This window comes from Poecilia reticulata, chromosome 18 (assembly GCF_904066995.2).
Source record: "Poecilia reticulata chromosome 18, P_reticulata-male-v2, whole genome shotgun sequence".
Classification (NCBI taxonomy): Eukaryota; Metazoa; Chordata; class Actinopteri; order Cyprinodontiformes; family Poeciliidae; genus Poecilia; species Poecilia reticulata.
In genome coordinates this window covers 26,197,012-26,221,879 of record NC_088847.1, presented here as the reverse complement: position 1 = coordinate 26,221,879, position 24,868 = coordinate 26,197,012, and the positions used below count along the sequence as shown (strand labels likewise).

The window sequence follows — 24,868 nt, the reverse complement described above, 5'->3', positions numbered from 1 at the left end:
AAAGACGAGAGCAGAGAAGAGAAACCCAGAAACTCATCATCACATGGAGACTAAACTTCCTCTGGGTTTGCTTCTGTTGTGGGAGAAACTTCACCTGGATTCCAGTCAGAAACCAACAAATAACCCAGCAGCTGCTGCAGAAACTGACTTCAATGCAGTGAAAGTCTCTGATTCTTGTTTCTTTTCTGTCATTTTGCTGCTTCAGATTATTTCAGTTTCATCTGACAGGAAACCAAAGAGCAGAGAGGCTGAGAGTGTGAAGCCACACAGTTTATTTATTCTCTGACCTCAGATCATCAAGCAGCAGCATGGAGGAAACATCTCTACTGAGGCTGATCTGTAAGTACACGACTCATTTCACTCTGCTGACTTGATGGAGGACAAACTTCAAGCTGAGCTGAGACTCATTTCTCTGCAGCTCTGATCTCTCTGCTGAGCTGCGGCACAGCTGCTCTGACTGTGAGTCCCAGCAGATCTCAGTTCTTTGAAGGAGAATCAGTGACTCTGATCTGTGAGGATGAAAACATCTCTGATGGAGGAACTGTGAGGAGAAACACAAGCAGAGGAACCAGGAAGCCATGTGGAGATGGATGGGGGAGGAAAGACGGATCTACCTGCAGCATCAGTTATGTTTTAGAAAGGGACTCTGGTGTGTACTGGTGTGAGTCCACATCTGGATCCTCCCCCAGCAGCAGCAGCAGCATCCAGCTCTCTGTCTCTGGTAAGATCAGACTGTGGAGTTAGTGTTGCTGTGTGGAAATGGATGAAATGCTGTAGTTTGTCTCTGTGTTGAGGTGGATCAGTGATCCTGCAGAGTCCTGTCCTCCCTGTGATGGAGGGAGATGACGTCACTCTGAGCTGCAGAGCAAAGAGTCCAGCCCACAACCTCCCAGCTGCTTTCTATAAAGATGGCTCCTTCATTGGTGATGGACCATCAGGTCACATGACCCTCCTCCATGTCTCCAGCTCTGATGAAGGCCTCTACCAGTGCAGCATCAGCGGTCAGGATGGAGAGTCTCCATCCAGCTGGATCTGGGTCAAAGGTCAGCAACTTCTCTGTTCTGCAGCTGGATTGTAAAAATCTGTCCTCAGGTTTGTAGTAAACTGATTTATTTCAGTACTTTTATAAGTATCTTTATTGATCATCACTTCCATGTTTTTCTTATGTAATGTTATTCTCTGAGCTAGATGTTAGTAGCTCCTTTACTAACTTCTATTTACATGAATCAATGATTGCAACGTTTTAACTAAAAATGCAGCAACCAGAAACCTGCATCTACAGTTTATAGAGAGCTCAGAGAATAGACTTTAAAATACTGATTAGTTTATAAATCACTGAACGGTTTAGCACCACAATACCTTAAAGATCTGTTATTACTGTACCAACCGTCTATACCCCTCAGATCTTCTGGTTCTGGTTCTGCTCTGCATCCCCAGAACCAGAACCAGACGAGGAGAAGCAGCATTCAGCTTCTATGCACCACAGATTTGGAACAAACTTCCAGAAAACTGTAAAACAGCTGAAACACTGAGAGCCTTTAAGTCTAGACTAAAAACCCACCTGGTTAGAGCTGCTTATGGCTAAATTAGGGTTAGAGTGGGTTTTGATGTTTTTATGTCTTTAATGTTTTTAATTTCTTCTTCTTTCTTTTCGACGTTTTAATGATGTAATGTTTTTTTATTTTTTTAATCTCTCTCTTTCTCACTGATTATTTCTGCTTTTATTTTAATTATGTAAAGCACTTTGAAATGCCTTGCTGCTGAAATGTGCTATACAAATAAAATTTGATTGATTGATTAATATAGTCAAATTACCTTTTTCAGGTTTCATTCACAGAAGATCCAACTTTTGTCTGATTGAATCTTGAAGTTGTCATTTCAGAATGAAGCTCTGGAGGCAAACAGACATCGTCCTCATAGATTTACTGTCTGTACTCCATTTTCCTCGTCCTCTGCAGCGACATTTTCTGAGTCTCCATTTAAAATGATCATACGTCCTCTTAAGCTTGAACTTTGACCTGAAATGTGTCAGTTCACCACTAAACCCTGAGCATCAAACATGGCTGCAGGGAACACAAAACTGTCACGATTGAAGGTAGACTTCTAACCCACATGCAGAATCAGACCCGGAAACTACTGGCGAGTTACTATTTTTATTAGAAAAGAACAATCAAAAGGTTCTGCAGGTGATCCGTGGGTCTAGGTCCGAGTCACGCCTGGAAGCGGAGAGAACAGGTTAATGGTCTGGCCAGAGGAGGGTAAAGTGCGATGGGTAACCGGGGTTATCGGCTTACGTCTTCTTGAAAGGCTTTCCGATAGGGGAGGGGGCAACGAGCAGCGGGCTGGAGCGGGCAGGCAGGTGAGGCTCTGAGAGCTGCAGGCAGAGGCGCCGATGGAAACTGACCAGATCCTGAAAAATGAGAGAACAGAGGGCTAGTGAGGAGGGTTGACAACAGGCAGAGGTTTCCTCGAGAAAATCACAAAATGCTGGCGTTTCTGTAGAAGGCTTTAACGAGCTAGAGACCACCGTGGAGGGATAATCATCCGGCAGAGAGGAGAGGTCCGATGGCTCCTTAAATCCTCTCTTGACTGATGATCCAACAAGCTTCAGGCGTGCAGCTCCACTCCAGACCACTCCCCAACGGGGAGCCGAAGGGGAGAGAGACCTTTCTTAAAGAAAAGCCCAGAACCTGACAAAAACTCTGGGAAACTGGCAGGAAAACCAACATCCCTCTTCCAGAACATCCTCCTGCACTTTCTGTTCCCATCAGATGGCGATAGAAACGCTGCTGCTGGCTTGTGAACAGAGTTCAGCTTCACATCGTTCGTCTGGTTTTCTGTACCCGGAACACGTTCTGCTCGGCCGTGAAGCTGTTCCCAGATCCAGTCTTCTCTGACACATTGAGCATTATGGAACTTTGAGATTTCTCCATCAGTAACGAGGAGCCAAACAAACATCTGACCGTCTCACCAAAACCCTTTAAATGCTTCCCTCCTTCTGGAACCTTTAACGTGTGAACAGCAGATGAGCCTTAATCTGGTTCTGGTTTGGAAAAAAAACCAATCAGCTCATCTGAAGCTAACATCAACCAAAATGTTTTTCTCATATGTGATGTAAATATTGACCTGATTAGACTTCACTGTCTCTGCAGTTCGACCTTCCACCACATCCTCACCCTCCTCTCCTTCACCTCCTGCCTCATCCTCTCACCTGCTGTTCATGCTGGCCTGCCACCTGGTGGTCATCTGTCCGTACTTCATCTCCACTCTCATCCTCATTGCTTTGCGTCCACAAAGAGAAACAGGTAACCAGTCAATCATCTCTGAACTGTTATAGTTTGTTTTTACACCAGTCAGGATTTAAACGACTATAAACACATTAAGAGCTTCACTGTTTATAAAATTATTAAATACGTTCAAACCTGAACCTGATCGTGATTTTACTTCTTTACAGTGTCAAAGTTTAGACTTTCAGATGATCACAACTTTATAACACAGGTGAACAGTTGTAATATAACAGATTATGATGGATTTATAGGTAAACATTGATGAGGAATTTATAATTATTCCATCAGGTTTTTATTTACAGTTGTCATTATTAATAATATTATTATCTTCAGATTTTCTAGTCTTAAGAGTTTGTAACTATTTTATTTTTGTAATATAATTTATTTGCTGGCTCTTTAGCATAGAATATTGAACTGGTGTATGAATATTATAACATGGTGTTAATTACTAATTACTGAGTGGGTTAGTGATTTATTTTCATTAAATTGAGCGTTAATTTCTTCCGACTCTTTTCAAACAGAAAAGTAAACTAATAACTTTGTTCTTGGTTATTTATGCTCATGTTCTCTCTGTCCTGCTGTTTGCTTGTTTTGAAAAACCTCTGAAATAAATCAAATCAGAAATATTTAGGAACACATTGATCAGAAACACTGATCAGAAACACACTGATCAGAAACACTGATCAGAAACACTGATCAGAAACACACTGATCAGAAACACATTGATCAGAAACACTCTGATCAGAAACACACTGATCAGAAACACATTGATCAGAAACACATTGATCAGAAACACATTGATCAGAAACACTCTGATCAGAAACACATTGATCAGAAACACTCTGATCAGAAACACACTGATCAGAAACACATTGATCAGAAACACACTGATCAGAAACACACTGATCAGAAACACACTGATCAGAAACACACTGATCAGGAACACATTGATCAGAAACACACTGATCAGAAACACATTGATCAGAAACACATTGATCAGAAACACTCTGATCAGAAACACATTGATCAGAAACACTCTGATCAGAAACACATTGATCAGAAACACACTGATCAGAAACACATTGATCAGAAACACTCTGATCAGAAACACACTGATCAGAAACACATTGATCAGAAACACTCTGATCAGAAACACTCTGATCAGAAACACTCTGATCAGAAACACATTGATCAGAAACACACTGATCAGAAACACATTGATCAGAAACACTCTGATCAGAAACACATTGATCAGAAACACATTGATCAGAAACACTCTGATCAGAAACACACTGATCAGAAACACTCTGATCAGAAACACTCTGATCAGAAACACATTGATCAGAAACACTCTGATCAGAAACACATTGATCAGAAACACACTGATCAGAAACACATTGATCAGAAACACTCTGATCAGAAACACACTGATCAGAAACACATTGATCAGAAACACTCTGATCAGAAACACACTGATCAGAAACACATTGATCAGAAACACACTGATCAGAAACACTCTGATCAGAAACACACTGATCAGAAACACATTGATCAGAAACACACTGATCAGAAACACATTGATCAGGAACACACTGATCAGAAACACTCTGATCAGAAACACACTGATCAGAAACACATTGATCAGGAACACACTGATCAGAAACACTCTGATCAGAAACACTCTGATCAGAAACACACTGATCAGAAACACACTGATCAGAAACACATTGATCAGAAACACACTGATCAGAAACACATTGATCAGGAACACTCTGATCAGAAACACATTGATCAGAAACACTCTGATCAGAAACACACTGATCAGAAACACACTGATCAGAAACACACTGATCAGAAACACTCTGATCAGAAACACACTGATCAGAAACACTCTGATCAGAAACACACTGATCAGAAACACATTGATCAGAAACACATTGATCAGAAACACTCAGATCAGAAACACACTGATCAGAAACACTCAGATCAGAAACACACTGATCAGAAACACACTGATCAGAAACACATTGATCAGAAACACTCTGATCAGAAACACATTGATCAGAAACACTCAGATCAGAAACACACTGATCAGAAACACACTGATCAGAAACACATTGATCAGAAACACTCAGATCAGAAACACATTGATCAGAAACACACTGATCAGAAACACTCTGATCAGAAACACACTGATCAGAAACACACTGATCAGAAACACACTGATCAGAAACACTCTGATCAGAAACACACTGATCAGAAACACATTGATCAGAAACACACTGATCAGAAACACTCTGATCAGAAACACTCAGATCAGAAACACACTGATCAGAAACACTCTGATCAGAAACACACTGATCAGAAACACACTGATCAGAAACACATTGATCAGAAACACATTGATCAGAAACACTCTGATCAGAAACACTCAGATCAGAAACACACTGATCAGAAACACTCTGATCAGAAACACACTGATCAGAAACACACTGATCAGAAACACATTGATCAGAAACACATTGATCAGAAACACACTGATCAGAAACACATTGATCAGAAACACATTGATCAGAAACACACTGATCAGAAACACATTGATCAGAAACACATTGATCAGAAACACTCTGATCAGAAACACTGATCAGAAACACATTGATCAGAAACACATTGATCAGAAACACATTGATCAGAAACACTCTGATCAGAAACACAGATCAGAAACACTCTGATCAGAAACACTCTGATCAGAAACACACTGATCAGAAACACACTGATCAGAAACACATTGATCAGAAACACATTGATCAGAAACACACTGATCAGAAACACATTGATCAGAAACACATTGATCAGAAACACACTGATCAGAAACACATTGATCAGAAACACATTGATCAGAAACACTCTGATCAGAAACACTGATCAGAAACACATTGATCAGAAACACATTGATCAGAAACACATTGATCAGAAACACTCTGATCAGAAACACTGATCAGAAACACATTGATCAGATCAACATCAAAAAGCAACAGGTCACCATCTTCATCTTCTTCAATAAACTTTTATTCACATTGATGATCGACTAACTTCTTCTTCTCTCTGTAACTGAGTGATGAGAGAAGAAGTTGTAGAGTTTTGACTGAAATGTTTCATTTTGCAAATAATCTAAATTGTTGAACTAATTGTTTGAAATGTTGTACAAACTTTCTGAGGAGTTATGAAGAACTGGGCCTGGTTTCCAGAATTAAACAACAGAAAACCAAAGCAGCACCTGCTGAGTAAAACCTGGTTGGGTTCAGAAATGTCCTTACCTTTTTACACAAGGAAATGACTCACCTGTTGCCATGGCGATGTCTCCACGGCCCCACGGATTGGACGATGACTATGATGATGTCACCACAGAGCATCAATTCTGATTTGATCAGGTTGTCTCATCGCTTCTCTCCTGGATGAGAAGAGAGAGTTCCTGCCATTTACTGACTGGTGAGGAGAAACCAGCTGGACTGGACTAGACTAGAATGGACTGGACTGAACTGGACTAGAATGGACTGGACTTGACTGGACTGGACAGGACTGGACTTAACTGGACTAGAATGGACTGGACTGGACTGGACTAGAATGGACTGGACTTGACTGGACTGGACAGGACTGGACTTAACTGGACTAGAATGGACTGGACTGGACTGGACTGGACTGGACTGGACTTAACTGGACTGGACTGGACTGGACTGAACTGGACTAGAATGGACTGGACTTGACTGGGTTGGACTGGACTGGACTGGACTTAACTGGACTAGAATGGACTGGCCTGAAATGGACTGGACTAGACTGGACTAGAATGGACTGGACTGGACTGGACTAGAATGAACTGGACTGGACTGTACTAGAATGGACTGGACTTGACTGGACTTAATTGGACTGGACTTAACTGGACTAGAATGGACTGGACTAGAATGGACTGGACTTGACTGGATTGGACTGGACTGGACTAGAATGGACTGGACTGAACTGGACTAGAATGGACTGGACTGGACTGGACTAGAATGAACTGGACTGGACTGGACTAGAATGGACTGGACTTGACTGGACTGGACAGGACTGGACTAGAATGGACTGGACTTGACTGGACTGGACAGGACTGGACTGGACAGGACTGGACTGGACTGGACTGAACTGGACTAGAATGGACTTAACTGGACTGGACTGGACTGAACTGGACTAGAATGGACTGGACTAGAATGGACTGGACTTGACTGGGTTGGACTTGACTGGGTTGGACTGGACTGGACTGGACTAGAATGGACTGGACTAGAATGGACTGGACTTGACTGGACTGGACAGGACTGGACTAGAATGGACTGGACTTGACTGGACTGGACAGGACTGGACTTAACTGGACTGGACTGGACTGAACTGGACTAGAATGGACTTAACTGGACTGGACTGGACTGAACTGGACTAGAATGGACTGGACTAGAATGGACTGGACTTGACTGGGTTGGACTTGACTGGGTTGGACTGGACTGGACTGTACTAGAATGGACTGGACTGAACTGGACTTAACTGGACTGGACTGAACTGGACTAGAATGGACTGGACTAGAATGGACTGGACTTTACTGGACTAGAATGAACTGGACTGGACTGGACTGGACTAGAATGGACTGGACTTGACTGGACTGAACTTAACTGGACTAGAATGGACTGGACTGGACTTAACTGGACTGGACTGGACTGAACTGGACTAGAATGGACTGGACTGGACTAGAATGGACTGGACTTGACTGGACTGGACAGGACTGGACTAGAATGGACTGGACTGGACTGGACTGGACTTAACTGGACTGGACTGAACTGGACTAGAATGGACTGGACTAGAATGGACTGGACTTGACTGGGTTGGACTGGACTGGACTGGACTGGACTGAACTGGACTAGAATGGACTGGACTGGACTGGACTAGAATGAACTGGACTGGACTGGACTAGAATGGACTGGACTTGACTGGACTGGACCTAACTGGACTGAACTGGACTGGACTGGACTAGAATGGACTGGACTGGACTTGACTGGATTGGACTGGACTGGACTGGACTGGACTTAACTGGACTGGACTGAACTGAACTGGACTGGACTAGAATGGACTGAACTGGACTGGACTGAACTGGACTGGACTGAACTGGACTAGAATGGACTGGACTGGACTGGACTGGACTGAACTGGACTAGAATGAACTGGACTGGACTAGACTGGACTAGACTGGACTGAACTGGACTAGAATGGACTGGACTGGACTGGACTGGTGGGCCTGAATCTGTCGGTACTGGACTGAACAGGGTTCTGTATAGTCCTAAACCAAACGGTTCTGTTATTATAAATCATCTTGAGATTTGAAAATATAAAAATAAATGATAATTTGCCATCCTACTGTTTACATCTCTGACTGTCTTCTTGATAAAAACTTTCACATTTCAGTTACTCACAAGAACCAAGAATAATTTGATTACTAATTCGTTCAGGTGGATCTGATATGTCACCTCATGTAATACTAATGAAGAGAAACCAAGTGATCCATGGAGAATATTCTCTGTTTTCATTCTACCTATTGTTGGATGTTATAAACTATTAAGTTTATGTCCCAGCAGCCAATGAAGAGAAGTTAAAGTAGTTAAAGGGGCAGTATTATGTAAAATCAGCTTTTTGGAGCTTTACATTATGTTCTCTTGTTATTCCCTCATAAAAAACTTCATTGGCTGTTGAATTGATTCTTTCATACTTAACATTTCACCACCACACCAGAGGTACAACTGAGTGCTGCCTTTTCGCCGAAGCTCCTCCTCTGGACAACAGTCTCCAAGCTTCAGCCTCACTCAGCATCCTGTGACCAGGATTCCCCCAGTCGGCTCCTTCAGACTAGCCAGCAGGAATTAGCAAACATCTGGTGGAACTTAGCTGAGCTAATAATAGTAGCTATTAGCTACTGCTCAGAGCAACGCTGGTAAAAACGTTGTTAAAGGGTTAATAGAGGAGCCATGTTAGGATGACTTCCTGAAGGCGGAGCGTCAGAAACAGCAGGAACTTTTAAAGAGACAGAGGCCCAATTTCAAGGCATTTAATTACAAAGTAAAGCTTCTTTTAAGTCACGTTTAATATACAAAGCATTCTTATAACTGAGGGTTACATAGCTACTTGATTGAGTTATGAAATGCCACGATGTGCCTGAAAACACAAAACACAGCCTCTTTAAGGAAGTCACATTTTTAGATGACTTCCAGGCGTCTTAAGTACAAATTAAGTTCCTGTTTCTGTGGTCGTCCTTCAAACTGTTTATATGTGATCATCCAGTTTGAGCATCTCTGCCGACTTTAGTTCTGCTCAGCTGAGGATTCAGAGGGATGCAGTCGCTGTTCAGGAGATTTCAGGAGAGAAACAGTTTAAAACTGATGAACCAAAAGCTGCAGAAGTTTGAGTTGGTCAGACTAAATCAGGAAGTCGAGTTTTAACAGTCTTCCAGTTTAGAGCAGAAAGAGATGCCAGAGATTCAAAAACATAACCTTGTGGTTGGCCAAGAACGGCGTAGTGTTGCATAAAGAGGAAGAGGATGTTTTCAGTGAGCGTCAAACTGCTGCTGGTCTCAGTGGATCCAGCTGCAGGATGGAGGGAACATCTGTCCACAGGCTGCTGGGTGAGTCCATCTGCTGGATGTGTTGGTGTGGAAATGTTGAGAGACGATCACTGCTGCTTCCCACAGCAGAGCTGATTAAAGCTCCAACTAACCTGAGACTCTTTCCTCTGCAGCTCTGATCTCTCTGCTGAGCCGCTCAACCAACCAAGGTTACAACCTGATTCTGGTAACTCTAGATCTACATTTTATCCTGGGGAGCTGATGAAAGGATGAATGTTTTATTATTTCAGCTGCTCTGACTGTGAGTCCCAGCAGATCTCAGTTCTTCAGAGGAGAATCAGTGACTCTGACCTGTGAGGATGGAAACGTCTCTGATGGAGGAACTGTGAGGAGAAACACAACCAGAGGAACCAGGACTGAGTGTGGAGATGGATGGGGGAAACCAGCTGGTTCTACCTGTGAAATTATCTTGTTCACTTCTGACTCTGGTGTGTACTGGTGTGAGTCCACATCTGGATCCTCCCCCAGCAGCAGCAGCAGCATCCAGCTCTCTGTCTCTGGTAAGATCAGACTGTGGAGTTAGTGTTGCTGTGTGGAAATGGATGAAATGCTGTAGTTTGTCTCTGTGTTGAGGTGGATCAGTGATCCTGCAGAGTCCTGTCCTCCCTGTGATGGAGGGAGATGACGTCACTCTGAGCTGCAGAGCAAAGAGTCCAGCCCACAACCTCCCAGCTGCTTTCTATAAAGATGGCTCCTTCATTGGTGATGGACCATCAGGTCACATGACCCTCCTCCATGTCTCCAGCTCTGATGAAGGCCTCTACCAGTGCAGCATCAGCGGTCAGGATGGAGAGTCTCCATCCAGCTGGATCTCTGTCTCAAGTCAGCAGCTTCTGATAATTTAATCTTTCTGAAATCACAGCAAAATAGACTGGAGTCTGGAACAGACACAACAGTTTTTGCTTTAAAAATTATCTGCAAACTAAACTGATCCAACACAGTTTAAAGTTTCTGTAGTTTTCCTGTAATCAGTGTGAATAATAAGTAATGAATCTGTCACAAACAAGCCTTTACTTTCTACTCTAACTATTGAATTGGTCTGGTTGGATTCTCTCTGCAGAGAAACGGACTGCCAGAGCTCTGCCCACTACTGGACCGCTTACCACGTTTGACTGGAGTTTTGATGCTCCGCCCTCTACTGAACTGCTTAACATGTCATACAGGGATTATTTTGATCTGAGCGATATTCTTTATGATGACGAAAATCCCCTAATCATAGCTCTTCCCACTGTAAAACCTGAGGCCTCTTCAGAAGCTCCGCCCCTTTGTGTAGCTCCGCCCTCTTCCTCCTCCCCTCTCCTCATCGTCACTCTGCTCTGCCACCTGGTGGTGATGTTCCTCTTCTTCTTCTGCTCTTTCCTCTTGGGGTTTTCATCTGGACTCAGAGCCAAAGGTAAAACCCTGATGATCCAACCAACCAATCACTGACCGACTGATGATCTTCACTCATTAAAATTTTTCTGCTCAAATTGTTTTAGTGGTAATAAATTAATTTTCTCTTTAACGTTCTATAAATACAGGAAGTGACCTGTCACCGTGTGCCAAGATGACTCCGCCCCCCCAGGCTCACCTGGTACCAGATGATGATGAAGGTGGTGGTGATGACGTCACAACAGAGCATCACTTCTGAACCAAACAGTGTCATCCTGCTCTGCTCCTGCTAACTTCTTCCTCTGCACTTTCTGGGAAGATTAAAGCTTTTATAAAAGTATTTAGCTTTCATAAAAAAGAAAAAATATTTGTTTTTTTATTATTTGTTGAAACTGTGATCTTCAACTTCGGAATAAAATTAATTTAAGCTTCAATTTGTTTTCTTTACATATCCACAGTAAATGTCGCTAAAACAAATCTCAGAGACTTGATTAGCAACTTGATTAGTCAGATTGTGTGAAACGTCAAAGTGAGCTAAATGAACCTTAATCTGCATAAACAACCTGATGTGCAGAAAGAAAGGCACAGGTTTCATAAGGAAGCTGAAGGTTTCGGTCATAAAGGGCAGCAACGACATAAACGCTGAAGTCAGGCTGTTCTCACCTCTGGTCCAGTTTGTGCTTCCTGGTTCTGTTGCACAGAAACGCTCTGAGATCCTCTGACGTAGTTAGTGGTGAATTTAGTCGTCTTTGGGTCTATGGTGAAGTTTTGTAAAGGGAACTTCCCAAAGTCTGCTTTAAAGGGACAGAATTATGTATTTTATAGACATATAGAATTTGCAGCGCAATCTATTTGCAATGTTATCTTCAATTATAAAAAAATATATATATATCAACTATGACATAATAGAAATCTGACTTCCTAATTTAATGCCTTAGGCCTCTGTCTCTTTAAGAAGCTTCTGCTCTTTCTGGAGCTCTATTAACTTTAACAACGTTTTTACCAGCGATTCACTGAGACGTAGCTCACATAATGAGTGCAGCAGATGCACAGCCCCACCTGGTGTTTGCCATTTACTGCTTGAAGGAGCTGAGAGGGGGAGGAGCTACATTTTGAAGGCGGAGCTAGGTGCACCCAGGCATTTTGAATAGCTGAATGGTTGCCATGGAAATTAGGTATTCTTTTAATGAGAGAATAACATTACAACACGATGTAGAGCTCAAAAAAGTAAAATGTACCTAATACTGCCCCTTTGAGAGAAACTTGGTTTCTTGAGAGACCAGAAACCAAGTTTTTCCAGCTGTTTTGCTAAAATCTAAGATTTATTTCACATTTCAATACTCCATCACAGTTTTGACTAGAAAGCCAAAACTTTCTAGGCCTCAGATGTGCTGTTGGTCCTCCATCAGAACTTCCTGCAGCTGGTGGTTGGTGTCTAAACTAATGAAGGTAAAATTTCTAACAGTTCAAGTGCTTGTTCAGACTTTCATTCAAACATTTTATTTCCATACGTCTTAAAAAACAGCTAAAATCAGGATCTTCGCTTGTCAGTGCAAATATTTAGATTTTTATTTACCTTTAAATTCAGAACCATCAAGATTTCAGAGGTTTGTTTTGGATTTTCATCCATTTTATTGCAGTAAAACTCTAAGGGCTTTTTTATGCAGAAAATAAGAAACCATATTAGGCTACAGTTGCAACAAGTTTAAGCGCTGTTAATTATCCCTGGAGCTCATGCCAGAGTGAATGAGATGGCAGAAAAGTTAGCTTAGCAAGCAACAGTGACAGCTACTGTAGTCTTTGGCATCAAACATAGTAAGACGGATATCAAATCACAACTGAGTCAAAAATATCTGACAAAAGAAAACTTAAAGCGATTACAAGCAGAAGTACACAAGAAACAGATGTATTTTTATTAATGTGCATTGGCCAATCCGGGTAATTAACTCCTGAATCCCCCTCCAGTCCAGTTGGTGGCGGTAATGCGCCACATCATCTGGCTGCCAACCGCCTCCCGTTGCTAGGATACGGTACATTTCTCAGTTGTTTGGGTAACTGCTGTAACAAGAAGCGTTTGGTGAAAGACAAACAGGTTTAAACTGCAGTCAGGCGATTATTTCCAGTCTCTAAACGGTGAATTTGAAATCTTCGCTGTGTTTTTACTTGGTTACTGTGTGTTTTTAGTCGTAGCGGGAGCCTGGTAGCGGTTAGCTCCGTTAGCTCGGGCTAAAGCTTCGCTAGTTCTGTTAGGTCTGCTTTCTGTACGTCAGGTAGCGGTTTGAAGCTGAAGCTGTTTTAACCCAGGTACCAACCGAACCTCCTCAGGCAGCTGTGTCCCATGGAGCGGACTGACCGCGGAAAGGACCCACAGCTGCTGAGGAACCAGCCCTACGACGAGAGCCTGGACGTGGAGGACGGAGAGGAGGTACCGAGTGTCTACAGCCCGACTCCCCGAGGACAGAGACAGGTACCCGGTCACAGCCTGCTGAGCTGCCCCGCTGTTAAATCTGGACTTTTAGTCTCAGAAAAGATTATTTGTATTATTTCCTCTCTAGAAAATTGTGCCAAAATAAATGTTTGCTTTGAAAATATATTTTTAGATTAAGTTTGAAAAACAAACAAGCAACAGATAAAGTTATAAAAGTTGTTTTCTCAGTTTTTGACTATTTTAAATAATCAACAGATTAATACAGTTATTCAAAAAGTCAATGAAGGAAAATTTCAGGTCTCTTAGATCAGGGGTTTCTACTTCCTGATGACTTTACAGCTGATCCTCAGGGGTCAGAGGTCAGACCGCTTCTCTCTGACCTCCATGTTTTCCTCCTGTCAGACCGAGTGGAGCAGCAGGAAGGTTCTGGGCACCATGTCCACCAGCAGCAGCAGCAGCAGCAGCAGGAACCAGCTGGATGAGGAGCACAGACCTGTGAGGGCCACAGAGCCGGCGGGGCTGAAGCCAGGGCCCGGTCTGACCCAGGAGGAAGAGGAGGAGGAAGAAGAGGAGGACTCCGATGAGGATGAATCTGATGAAGATGATGATGACGATGAGCCCACTGAGACTCTGGATGGAGTCTACGACCCTGCAGACTACTCCAACCTGCCGGTTACCACGGAGATCAGAGAGCTGTTCCAGTACATCACCCGGTGAAGAGAGACACACACACCTCAGTCCATCAGAACCATGTAGAACCAGCAGAACCTGAACTCCACTGCAGACGGTTCTGAACATCCGTCCCACTCACTTAACATGTTTAATGATGTAGAAATGAGAAGATTCTTGCAGGGAGTCCAGAATCAGTCCAGAACCAGAGTCCTGCAGGTTCTACATGCTCAACTGGGTCAGAACATCTGGATCTGATAAATGGGTCCATTTCCTCTCAGGTACACTCCTCAGAACCAGGAACTGGACCTCTGTCTCAAGCCCTTCATCCCGGACTTCATTCCCGCTGTAGGAGACATCGACGCCTTCCTGAAGGTACCAAACACTGGGAGCCGGGTCAGAACCAGGCCTTCTATTGGTAGAACATGTTTTAGAACCGTGGTCCAGTGTGTCCTGGACCAGTCCTGAACAGGCAGGTTCTCTCCAGCTGTTCCCTATAAACTCTCAGAACCTCAGTTGGTTCTGTTTGTTCTAAGGCTGCTGGAAAACAGACCCTGGATCAGAACTGGGTCCAAATCAAAGCTTCAGAACCGTCTCTGTCAGGTTGCCCTGATGTGAAATGTGCGTGGTGTGTTCAGGTTCCAAGGCCGGATGGGAAACCAGACAATCTGGGCCTGCTGGTTCTGGATGAGCCCAGTGTGAAACAGTCGGACCCGACGGTTCTGTCTCTGTTTCTGTCGGAGGAAACCAAGCAGCACGGAACCACAGAGGTACACACACCTGGACACACACACACCTGCAGCCTCCGGGGTCTGGTCCGGTACCATCAGAACCCCGCTCTGTCTCTCCGCTGCAGCTGAAGAAGGTTCCGAGCGTGGCGGGCCCGCGGACCAACCCCCGGGCCGTGGACAGCTGGGTGGACAGCATCAGCGCGCTGCACCGGTCCAAGCCGCCGGCCAGCGTGCGGTACAGCAGAACCATGCCGGACCTGGACAGCCTGATGCAGGAGTGGCCCCCGGAGGTGGAGGAGCTGCTGGGGGCCCTGCAGCTGCCGCCGGCCCGGCTGGCCTGCAGCCTGCCGCAGTACGCCGACCTGGTCTGCAGCCTGCTGGACGTCCCCGTCCACGGAACCAGGGTCCAGAGCCTGCACCTGCTCTTCAGCCTCTACCTGGAGTTCAGAGACTCCCAGCACTTCACCAGCCGAGTGTAGGCAGAGGTCAGGGGCCACAGCCCTGGCTTAGTGCTGCAGCGGTTCTGATGACTGAGGGGTTCTGGTTTCAGATTATTTCTCTGGTTCTGCTGTCAAATAAAGAGTGAAAGCAGGAGAATCATACAGAACCAAAGGGTTCTGGTCGGGTTCAGAGATGAGGAACCGTCTCATCTCCACATCATTAACCTGTGTGAAGAATTAATTTACATCCAGCAGCTGGTTCTGGTTCCCAGAGAGAAACGGGACCTGCTGCAGCTGGCGTCTGAGTCTCAGACGTCCCAGTGGCAGTGAACGCACCATCTGTTCTGCAGGAATGTCCCAACATGTCAGCCTGAATCCAGACCATCCAGTGATCAGCGTCACCATGGCAACAGGTTTCAATTCAGGAAGTTTGACTTCATTTCCTGAAGCATTGAAGGAGTGGAACCAGAACCCGGTCAGAACCACCAGCAGGGATGAAGGAGCAGAACCAGAGAAATCATCGTGACTCCTGTTGATAATTACATTTTTAAACCTGAACTCCATCGAAGGTCGGGTTCTGCTGAGGGCTTCCTGATCTGATGGAGCAGAGACGGGTCTGAAGCAGCGCAGGCCTGAACCCGACAGAACTTCCAGGTCACACTTTTTATTTTCCAAATAAAATTACAAAAAATAATCACAATTGTATTTTTATCTGCTCAGCAATTAACAAAGACTTTCAATATTTTAATGAAAATGCTGCTAAATTTAGCAAATCATTGTAAATCTTCCTTATTGAAAGGAAACGATTTTCTCAGTTTAGTTTTCGGCAGGATGGTTTCTGTTAGTTTACGTTTTTAGTAAATTGTCATAACGGGATACTAGTCACTTTATGAGGAACAGCTGAGTTTAGCTTATGATTAAAAGTAAGACAATACCAGTAAAAAGAAAGCGGCTAATAAAAGAACAAAACTCTGAGATGGAAGAAACGCTTTTTATTTTAAGACGAACCAGAACGACAGGAAACAGGCGAGAGAAGAAGAACAGCAGAACAATCAGGTGAGGACTGACAGAAACCGGCTCAGAGATCCTGAAATCACCTGCTATCTGTGTGCTGAACGTGTTTAAAGTAATGTTTCACTAAAGCTTCAACATTATGAGTAATCACGAAAATATTTCCACCAGTAGGAAACTTTATAACCTGAGGAGTAAAGTATCTGTCTGGGAAAAATCATGACAATTTCTCAGAATGACAATATTACCACCAATAATTAAATTACAGTCGATATTAAACCGTAATCACACTAACGTTACACATTAACAGAAGTTGAACATGAAATATAATTATTTAAAACAGACAATTGAGTTATTGTTTTGTTGAATAAAGATTTTATTTTATCCAAAGATGTTTGTGTATTTTTTTCTTCCAATGTTTCTCCTGGTTCTCTTCGTTGAAATGCATTAGGAGTTTAAGTTAATACGTGACTTTAGCACAGGAAGCAAAGTAAAAAAAGGAATGTTTTATTTATGTATAATTATAATATATGTTTTATAAAATTTTACTTAGATTCCGTAATTTCTCCGTAAAGGAATACATTTCCACTCGGGAATAATTTCTCTAACGGTTCACGGCTGTCAAACAGTTAGCCTCAATTTCCCACAATGCACCTCTGGAACTGACAGGGCTAACATGGCGGCAGACGGCTGCATCTTCCACAGGACCCTGACTAGGTCCAGACCCGCTCCAAACCAGGTCAGAACCCAGAGTTTTGTTGTTACCGGGATCGTCCTGATAGGCTGAACGGGAGCAAGAGCGGCTGTTAGCGGCCTCCGTTCCGCCTCTGTGATCGAATCCTCCTCCACCAGACTCCACTCAGAACCCAGCTGCTTTAAGGCGGTTCCGCTTATCAACAACAGCAGCTATTCTGTGGAGTTCTGTTTGATTTGGGTTCTCATGAAACGATTCCAGACCATCAGTTCGGCTGTTTGTTAGCAGCTGACTAGCTTCAGTTGGTTCGGTTCTGGTGGTTTTAACCCGGTTTATCAGGTGCAGCGCAGACATGTGATGTAAAGTACTTTGTGAATCTGACAGGTCAGGTTCTGATCAAAACTAGGACTGTTAAAATAAAGAACTTTGAGATTGATCAGTTCATCCCGAATTAACTGTGTGGTCCTTATAAAGTAGCTATTTTATTAAGAGGTTAGTAACATTATTAATTAATGGGAAATAAGGATGGTTAGCTTCAATTTCAACATTTCCTAAGCAGGTTTGGAATGGGAAATATCCCTGAGTGCTGTCCTTTCTGCTTAGTCTATTATTCGTTTCTGTCAAAAAATACTAAAATCTGACACAATTTAACATGTTAATTATGTTCTGAAAGCTTTATAATGTTTCCTCTGATTGGTTCCCTCTTACCTGTGATCAAAATGGGATAGAAATGGACCATCATATTTATTCAAGTCATAAAATAATTTTTCTTGCATCCAGACTGGAAAATACATTTTAATATGTTTGTGTGGGAAAGAAACTGATGCCTGATTGCGATCAGTCACGCCGTTGTAGATGGTTCTGTTTGGTACCAAACTAAGGATCAGTCTCTGTTCTCCATATTTCTTAGTTTTTTCCCCTTCTGCTTGGCTTCCAGGCGTCTTCGTCCTCACCAGTTGTCTGCAGGGAGTCCCTGCACGTTGTGGACATTCGTCGTTACAGCAGAGACCCGGCGTTCGCCATCTACTTCCCCCAGGCCGTCCAGACTGGTGAGACAGAAACAGGACAGAGACGGTGTCCTCTGCCTCTGATCGTAGTGTCCTCTATCTGTCCTCTGTGTCCTCCATCTGTCCCCTGTCTCCAGGTGAGTACCTGTATGACGTCACGCTGACAGATGGTGACTGCCGCCTCCAGGTGACTCTGGACCCCGGTCTGAACCGGCTGGTGGAGAGGCGGGTCCTGAAGCCGGGGTCGGCACTCCGTAACGCCGCATTCAGCCCGGCCCTGAGCGCACAGCTCCCAGAATGCCCTGGGGCCTCCGCAGACAGAGACAGGTGAGTCCAGCCAGGTGAGACGCTGTGCAGTGATGTCATTAGAGGAACTGACTGAGGCTCCGCCCCCTGCAGCTACAGGCTGGTGAGCGTTCATGTTGACGATGAGGAGGAAGGAGTCAGGAGGTGCGAGGCGGACTGGGACTCTCTGCCCTGGTTCGGACCATCAGAACCAGCAGGTGAGATCCAGTAGAACCAGCATCCAAACTTTATGTCATGTGGGCCAAAATCTTCGAGTCAGGAGCAGGTGGGCATTAATCAGACTTTTTAAGTGGCGTCCTGAAGAAACTTATTTAAAATTGGAATGATTTCCAAGAACATTTTTATGTTTTTGACGCGATGAATTCTTCGCCATGCAGAAAATGTTATTTATTGTAAATCCAAACATTTAAAATTATTTTGCATATTTGTTTTATTAAAATAAGAGGCCACAAAATGTCAGTGTGTGGGACACAAATGGCCCCCAGGCCACACTTTGGACACCCCTGCAGGAGAATCATCAGAGTTTTTCCTGCCCTCTGATTGGTTTATGGTCACCAGGTGAGCTGCTTCCTCTCAGAGCCAGCAGGAGCGTCTTCCTCCCTCTGTGGAATAACGTGGATTACAGCGGCGAGGCGTGGACGGAGGCTCCGCCCACTGAGGGCCTGGAGGAGGAAGACGAGGAGGAGGAGGAGGAGGAAGGTAGGGGCCAATCACAGCGCAGGTTCATCAGGGGAGTTACTAATTAACCGCTCACATGACCTGTGTGTTGCCAGGACGACAGCCGTCTGTTACCGTGTCCGAGCTGCGGGAACGCTTCCTGTCCGGTCGCCGCGGCGTCACCAGGGGCGCCATCCAGCATCAGCTGATCGTACGCATCATCAACAAGTCCCACCTGATGTACTACGGCAGGACAGACAGGAACTGTGAATGCCCATATAAGGTCAGTGGGAAACGCATAATGTGAAGCACGGTGGAGGACGTGTGATGCCGTGGGCCGCTGGGAGTGAATCCGTCCTCACTTCCTGCTCAGACAGGAACCTTTAGATGAAACCCTGAGCAGCTGCTGCTCCCCTCAGCCCACAGCATCACCCCTCCACCGCCGTGCCCTGCAGCTCTCTCCATGTGTTCTCCAGGCCGTGCTGCAGGCCTGCGACCCGACAGGAAGTGTGTGTGTGGTGCTGTGGAACAGTGTGTGTGTCAACTGGTACCGGCGCCTGGAGCTCGGTGACATCATCAGCCTGCGACGCTTCCGGGTCAAACAGCACTACCAGGCGGAGGTCGACGACATCGGTACGATTAACTCTGGACTTCCTGTGGAGACGGAAACATCTTCAGCGCACTGCAAAAAGTAAAACCAACCATTTTAGTTTAGCTCCCAGTGGAAATATCTTGGTGAACTTGAAATAAGATTAAAACTAACCGACAAGAAGCTTTTAAGTAAAAACAAGACATTTTCCCCATGTTGTGAAATAATCTGAAAAACTAGAACTTTTTCATTAATATTGAGGAATTATGTAGTTAAAGCGAGCTCTGATGTCTCCCTGGAAAGTTACTTGTGAGTTAGATTTAGTCTTATCTACACTGCAAACTAGACACAAATACTTGGTAAGGTTTTGTGTTTTTGCAGTTCTCGTGTTTTATTGGCCCAGATGAACATAGTGGTCCAGTAAAGCCCGGTATGTTCATCAGCTCTGGATTTCTCCCACCTCCGGAAACGAGATGCACTGATTTCACTTTTTCCTCTATCGGCCGAAACCGATCCGATCCAGAGAAACGGCTGGACATGGGGGATCGGTTTGTCTCTCGGTGGAGGAGGAGTGATGATGTGGGCTCATGGCGGGGTCATGACCCGGCCCGTCTCTGTTGCAGAGATCAGTGTGAACAGCAGGAACCCGGCAGCTCAGCTCTGCGTCGTCTCGGAGACGTCCGTCTCACCTGAGAGCGTCCCGCCTGCGCCGTCATACAGCTTCTACAGCAGGTCTGTGTCCCCGTCCGTCCCCGTCTGTCCCGGTCCAAACCTCCCGCTGACCCGCCTGTCCTTTCATCCAATACAACCAGCAAGGAGTACCAGGAGCGTCGTCACGGCAACCTGTGTGATGTCATCGGCCTGCTGACCTTCGCAGGTCGGTCGGAGCGAGTCCGGAGTAAAGGTGAGACGGAAATGTGACCCGCCATGACAGATTCTGAAATTAGCGATTCTAAGTTTTCTAAAGATGTCAAACATGTGGGAAGAATCAAAAAATGAACAAGATATAACCTTTGGGATGTTGGGACTCTGTAAACCAGATATCTGAGAAAACAGGTTTCAGAAGAATTTCTCTGTAAACAAACTGAATTCAAACACAAAGGTTTCCATTTTAAAACTGCAGAGAACAGCAGAGAAATCCAACAACCGCTCAAATCTCATCACTCCGATTTTGTTTACATTTTGTGAAGGAGGAAGCTGCACTCAGTGTCTTCTTCAGAGGTTTTCATGTAATTTCCTTCATTTTTTTCTCGGTGTAGCGCCCCCACAGGCGAGGAGAGGAACAGGTTTTTCAAAGGGCTTGGTTGGTTTGACTCAGTGCGGTGTCAAACAAAACAGCACCAGCTGAAAATTAAGCAAATCTTGTAATTTTGGTCTCCAATTGAACCGAATCTCCTTGACTATCAGGCGTAAAATGGCCTATTTAAAACATGGAATAGTTTCTTCTTTGCATGTTTAGTAAAAAGCCCTGAAAACTGCAGTTTTCTCAGAATTTCTTTGTTTCTGTTCTGTTCCTGGTTTCACTTTTGCGCCTCACGTGTTTCTGTTTAATCGCGTCACTTCCTGTTTCACCGCCAGATGGTCGAGGGGCGGGACTTCTGGAGTACCGCTGGCTCCGATTGGAGGACGGCAGCAGCGAGCAGCCAATCATGGTGAAGCTGTTCTCCACGTCGCAGCCTGAGACGCAGCTGAAGCTCCTCCCACGTAGGTGAGCCTGGCAGGTCGCTCCGCTGCTGCAGCAGCTGCAGCAGCTGCAGCAGCAGCTGCAGCCCAGATGTTTCTGCTCTGTCTGCAGTGTCCGTGGTGGTCTGCACCCGCCTCCGGCCCGTCACGGCCCACCAGAACCCCGCCTGGCTTTACCTCACCAACACCACCTACACACAGGTGTACTGCACAGGTAGGCCTCACCCTGCCGTTTCCTCTCCTGCTCCAGCCTGACCTCTGACCTGTGCTCTGATTGGCCGGCAGGGCAGGGTCACCACCCCCGGATGAGCTACCGGCGGCTGCAGCCGGTCCGGACCTTCCTGCGGTGGCTGAGGAACCAGGAGGACCAGCAGGTGCTGAGCAGGGCTCTGATTGGAGGGTTCTTCATCTTCCCGCCTCCTCCCGTCTCCTTGGAAACGCTCATGAGGGAGAGGAGAGGTGAGCCACTGGGCAAAAGGTCCACACAGACCTAGTTACGTTTACCTGAGTAACTATTTAGAAATTAAAGACTTTTAGGAGTATTTTTACTCTGCTGGACTTTTTACTTTAACTTTTTCAGAGTCAGGATGGTGAAACGTTGGAGTTTCATCGAGTCTCATTGACGTTTTTTCCTCTTTTTAAACTTTCATTCCTGCCTTTCTGGGGCAAAACTTACTTTTCTTGGATAACCGTTCCTCATTGATTTGAATAATTTTGAATTAATGAGTTATAACATTAATGTCCTGATTTAGAAAAATGTTTATTTTGCCTGATTTGGTTATTTATATAAATTATTTTCATTCTTTAAATATCAAAATTCCCAGATAACTTTATATTTTGGTTTGTCTGATGTAATGTTTAAACATTATAGCGTTGATGTTTTGATCGCCTTTTTTAGTCTTACATGAGTTAAAATGAGTTTAAAGTTTTTTGTTTTTTTGATTACGCCGTCACTCGGTTCTGGTTCCGGTTCTGGTTCCCAGGTGAGCTCGGGTTCCTGCAGGGGGCGGAGCTTCAGAGGGAGCTGGAGCAGCTCTGTTACCGGGAGCGACGCACCTTCTGCCTCCAGGCGACCGTTTCCATGGTTACCTACAGCTGCGCGGGAGAGGTGAGGCTGAGCGCAGACGGTTCTGGCCCGACTGGACCCGGAGCTGACCCGGTTCTGTCGTCCCCCAGGAGGACCGCTGTCTGTTCTGGACGGACAGGCCGTCGTTCTCGCCGTCTCCGCCGTCCTTCAGGACGCCATTGTCCTCCCGTTTTTGCCCGATGTCTCCGTCCTCGTCCCTCAGCGCGTCCACGCCGCGTCCTGCAGGCGCGTCACGGTGAGACGGCGGGCTGGACTCAGGGGGACGTCTCCGCATGAGGACTCATGTCTCCGCATGAGGACCGGTCTCATGTCTCTGGGTTTGTCCATGCAGGCGGTCCAGCAGGAGGAGGAAGCTGCTGATGCCAGAGACGCCCAGCAAGAGGTCAGAGGTCACAGTGGACGCCTGTCTGTCTCAGTGCGTCTCTGATGGACGTGTTCTGTCTCCACAGGCGTCCTCTGCTCGCTGTCCAGCCAGAACCCGACAGGACAGGTGAGATGCTCTGGTTCTGTTCGCTCCGTAGGGTCAACAGGTCCAAACGGGTCAGAACCACAGTCACTGGAATCATGGTGGAAAACAAAGTCTTCAGGAAATAATGAGATTTAACCGGGTCAGAACCGGTTTATGGGTCAGAACAGGTCAGAACATGTGTAAGTGTTAACGGGTCAGAAAGGATCCGGACCTTCCAGGGGTTCCAGAACCAGAGACATGTCCTGTAGTTTGGCTGTAGGAGTTTTGTTTAAGCCAGCTGACCAGCAGTGCTCAGCCACAGCGGTTCCAGGGTTCTGTGGGGATGAAGTGTATTTTGGTCCAGAACCGGATCAGAACCGCCTGGACCCGTCTCTCTGCAGTGATCCTGTTTGAGGCCTCCATGGAGTTCCTGGATCCCGCTGGTGAAGACGAGGATGATGAAGACGATGATGACGATGACTCTTCCTCCTACGCCACCGCCGCCCTCCCCCCGTCCTTCTCGCCCGTCGCCACGGAAACCTTACCGCTGCGCTTCGACTACGGCCGCAGGGAGGAGCAGGCTGCTGCCGTGGCGATGGGGGGCGGGGCCAGCGCCCAGCGCTGTGGCTCCGCCCCCAGAGACTACTACACAGTGAGGCTGAGAGGTACAGACACGCCGGAGCGGACCCGGGTCGGAACCGGGTCGGAACCGGCTCTGACCGTCTCTGGTTCTCCCTCCAGCTCTGTCGGACGGCCTGACGATCGACGCCGCCTTCCTGCCTCACCTGTCCTCCTCCTCGCATCGCCACGGCAACACCTGGGCCTCCATCCTGTCCCAGGGAGCCTTCTCCTCACACACACCGCCGCCGTCTCCAGGTGAGTCCAGACAGGTGGAAAATCCTGAAATTTTACTCAAGTAAGAAAAGAAACACTTCAGAATAAAATCTCTCTCTCTCTCTCTCTCTCTCTCTCTGTCTCAGCTGACCTGATCGCCATGGCGCCCCAGCTGGCCAATCAGAGGCTGGTCTGCGTCCTGGAGGCGTGTCACCTGGGCGGAGCCAGAACCGAAGTGGTTCTGAGTCGAGGTTTCCACCTGAAGGACTGACACCTGGAGGTTCCTCACTGCGACCCAGAAGAACCAGCAAGAACCTTTTAATAAACATCGTAATCAAACGCCGACTCTTCAGACCTGAGACGTCTAGTGGTTGCCATGGAGACCTGAGATGAGGAGGTCCGTTCTGGACCAACCCAAGTGGACCTCCGTGTCGCATCATATCCGTTCCCCAGGGGAACAGAACGTAGCAACAAGAAGTTCCAGGAAGTTTTATTTATTTATTCAGTTCAGTTTATTTATGAGGCAACTTTTTATAACATGTCATCTTAGCGGACTTTTTAAAAAAAGTAATTTTAATTCCAGTCGAAGGGTTTTCATTTCATTAGAAACCAGAAGGACTGAATCAGTGTGAATGTGAGCCACTGTTTTTATCGTAAAGCATCTTTGAGTGTTTTTTTTTAAATAAAGTGCCATATAAGTTTGATATAGTTTTCATTACTTTCTAACAGGTGAGGTTTGGCAGCATTACCTCTGATTCCCCCTCCTGGACGGAATCACAGCCAAACTGACCTTCTGTTGCTCTATGGAGACAAAAAACATGAAGGTAACATTTGAATTAACAGCAAACTGGAGAGTAGTAGGAGAAACTAGCAGAGAGGGGAAAGTTACGTATTTACAAATATAGCTCAAGCTAATCTACTTTAGAACGAGGCGTG

At 45.6% G+C, this 24,868-nt stretch overlaps 4 protein-coding genes and 1 long non-coding RNA gene across 12 annotated transcripts; 4 read left to right on the top strand and 1 right to left on the bottom strand.

Moving 5' to 3' along the window:
- The first annotated feature begins 12 nt into the window (after nucleotides 1–12).
- LOC145548793 (uncharacterized) lies at nucleotides 13–6,821 on the top strand. The gene is made up of 3 exons (XM_081599749.1): nucleotides 13–1,043; nucleotides 3,153–3,305; nucleotides 6,618–6,821. Exons 1-3 carry the CDS (start codon nucleotides 833–835, stop codon nucleotides 6,707–6,709), a joined length of 456 nt encoding a protein of 151 aa, XP_081455875.1. The 5' UTR covers nucleotides 13–832; the 3' UTR covers nucleotides 6,710–6,821.
- LOC108167193 (uncharacterized) lies at nucleotides 1,816–3,202 on the bottom strand. 2 transcript variants are annotated; one of them, XR_014084790.1, is made up of 4 exons: nucleotides 3,127–3,202; nucleotides 2,528–3,043; nucleotides 2,295–2,410; nucleotides 1,816–2,216 (listed from the first exon to the last, which is right to left on the bottom strand). It is a non-coding gene; the product is annotated as an uncharacterized LOC108167193 (long non-coding RNA). The 2 variants fall into 2 exon arrangements; XR_014084789.1 differs by having other exon boundaries at nucleotides 2,528–3,144.
- Nucleotides 6,822–8,443: 1,622 nt separating the features above from the next.
- LOC103480996 (uncharacterized) lies at nucleotides 8,444–11,782 on the top strand. The gene is made up of 6 exons (XM_008436217.3): nucleotides 8,444–9,977; nucleotides 10,091–10,126; nucleotides 10,208–10,477; nucleotides 10,551–10,799; nucleotides 11,038–11,370; nucleotides 11,498–11,782. The coding sequence occupies exons 1-6, from the start codon at nucleotides 9,947–9,949 to the stop codon at nucleotides 11,605–11,607; spliced, it is 1,029 nt and encodes a 342-aa protein (XP_008434439.3). The 5' UTR covers nucleotides 8,444–9,946; the 3' UTR covers nucleotides 11,608–11,782.
- A 1,546-nt stretch (nucleotides 11,783–13,328) lies between these two features.
- Nucleotides 13,329–16,310, top strand: ift46 (intraflagellar transport 46 homolog (Chlamydomonas)). Of its 5 annotated transcripts, none has more exons than XM_008436193.3 (6): nucleotides 13,329–13,481; nucleotides 13,674–13,815; nucleotides 14,179–14,489; nucleotides 14,727–14,820; nucleotides 15,084–15,215; nucleotides 15,302–16,310. In XM_008436193.3, the coding sequence occupies exons 2-6, from the start codon at nucleotides 13,687–13,689 to the stop codon at nucleotides 15,653–15,655; spliced, it is 1,020 nt and encodes a 339-aa protein (XP_008434415.1). In that variant the 5' UTR covers nucleotides 13,329–13,481; nucleotides 13,674–13,686; the 3' UTR covers nucleotides 15,656–16,310. The 5 variants fall into 5 exon arrangements, with proteins under 5 accessions (XP_008434415.1, XP_008434414.1, XP_008434417.1 ...); XM_008436192.3 differs by having other exon boundaries at nucleotides 13,335–13,481; nucleotides 13,653–13,815; XM_008436195.3 differs by having other exon boundaries at nucleotides 13,337–13,378.
- Nucleotides 16,311–17,242: 932 nt separating this feature from the next.
- On the top strand, nucleotides 17,243–24,636 carry LOC103480977 (RPA-related protein RADX). 3 transcript variants are annotated; one of them, XM_008436196.2, is made up of 19 exons: nucleotides 17,243–17,366; nucleotides 18,259–18,370; nucleotides 18,466–18,655; nucleotides 18,728–18,831; nucleotides 19,193–19,333; nucleotides 19,408–19,574; nucleotides 19,768–19,924; nucleotides 20,504–20,612; nucleotides 20,693–20,784; nucleotides 21,459–21,584; nucleotides 21,676–21,777; nucleotides 21,849–22,022; nucleotides 22,547–22,671; nucleotides 22,740–22,885; nucleotides 22,982–23,032; nucleotides 23,100–23,140; nucleotides 23,500–23,763; nucleotides 23,840–23,974; nucleotides 24,079–24,636. In XM_008436196.2, exons 1-19 carry the CDS (start codon nucleotides 17,304–17,306, stop codon nucleotides 24,201–24,203), a joined length of 2,424 nt encoding a protein of 807 aa, XP_008434418.2. In that variant the 5' UTR covers nucleotides 17,243–17,303; the 3' UTR covers nucleotides 24,204–24,636. The 3 variants fall into 3 exon arrangements, with proteins under 3 accessions (XP_008434418.2, XP_081455572.1, XP_017165860.2); XM_017310371.2 differs by lacking the exon at nucleotides 17,243–17,366 and adding an exon at nucleotides 17,403–17,675 and having other exon boundaries at nucleotides 18,516–18,655; XM_081599446.1 differs by lacking the exons at nucleotides 23,840–23,974; nucleotides 24,079–24,636 and having other exon boundaries at nucleotides 23,100–23,190; nucleotides 23,500–23,590.
- Nucleotides 24,637–24,868: the final 232 nt, after the last annotated feature.

Excerpts from the sequence above, each read along its gene's own strand:
- LOC145548793 (XM_081599749.1), top strand. The coding sequence starts at position 833 with ATGGAGGGAGATGACGTCACTCTGAGCTGCAGAGCAAAGAGTCCAGCC. Across the intron at positions 1,044-3,152 it reads CAGCTGGATCTGGGTCAAAG|TTCGACCTTCCACCACATCC; the intron begins GTCAGCAACTTC and ends CTGTCTCTGCAG. Across the intron at positions 3,306-6,617 it reads GCGTCCACAAAGAGAAACAG|GAAATGACTCACCTGTTGCC; the intron begins GTAACCAGTCAA and ends TTTTTACACAAG.
- LOC103480977 (XM_008436196.2), top strand. The coding sequence starts at position 17,304 with ATGGCGGCAGACGGCTGCATCTTCCACAGGACCCTGACTAGGTCCAGA. Across the intron at positions 18,371-18,465 it reads CCCCCAGGCCGTCCAGACTG|GTGAGTACCTGTATGACGTC; the intron begins GTGAGACAGAAA and ends CCCTGTCTCCAG. Across the intron at positions 22,672-22,739 it reads CCTACAGCTGCGCGGGAGAG|GAGGACCGCTGTCTGTTCTG; the intron begins GTGAGGCTGAGC and ends GTCGTCCCCCAG.
- LOC103480996 (XM_008436217.3), top strand. The coding sequence starts at position 9,947 with ATGGAGGGAACATCTGTCCACAGGCTGCTGG. Across the intron at positions 9,978-10,090 it reads ATCTGTCCACAGGCTGCTGG|CTCTGATCTCTCTGCTGAGC; the intron begins GTGAGTCCATCT and ends TTTCCTCTGCAG. Across the intron at positions 11,371-11,497 it reads ATCTGGACTCAGAGCCAAAG|GAAGTGACCTGTCACCGTGT; the intron begins GTAAAACCCTGA and ends CTATAAATACAG.
- ift46 (XM_008436193.3), top strand. The coding sequence starts at position 13,687 with ATGGAGCGGACTGACCGCGGAAAGGACCCACAGCTGCTGAGGAACCAG. Across the intron at positions 13,816-14,178 it reads CTCCCCGAGGACAGAGACAG|ACCGAGTGGAGCAGCAGGAA; the intron begins GTACCCGGTCAC and ends TCCTCCTGTCAG. Across the intron at positions 14,821-15,083 it reads ACATCGACGCCTTCCTGAAG|GTTCCAAGGCCGGATGGGAA; the intron begins GTACCAAACACT and ends TGGTGTGTTCAG.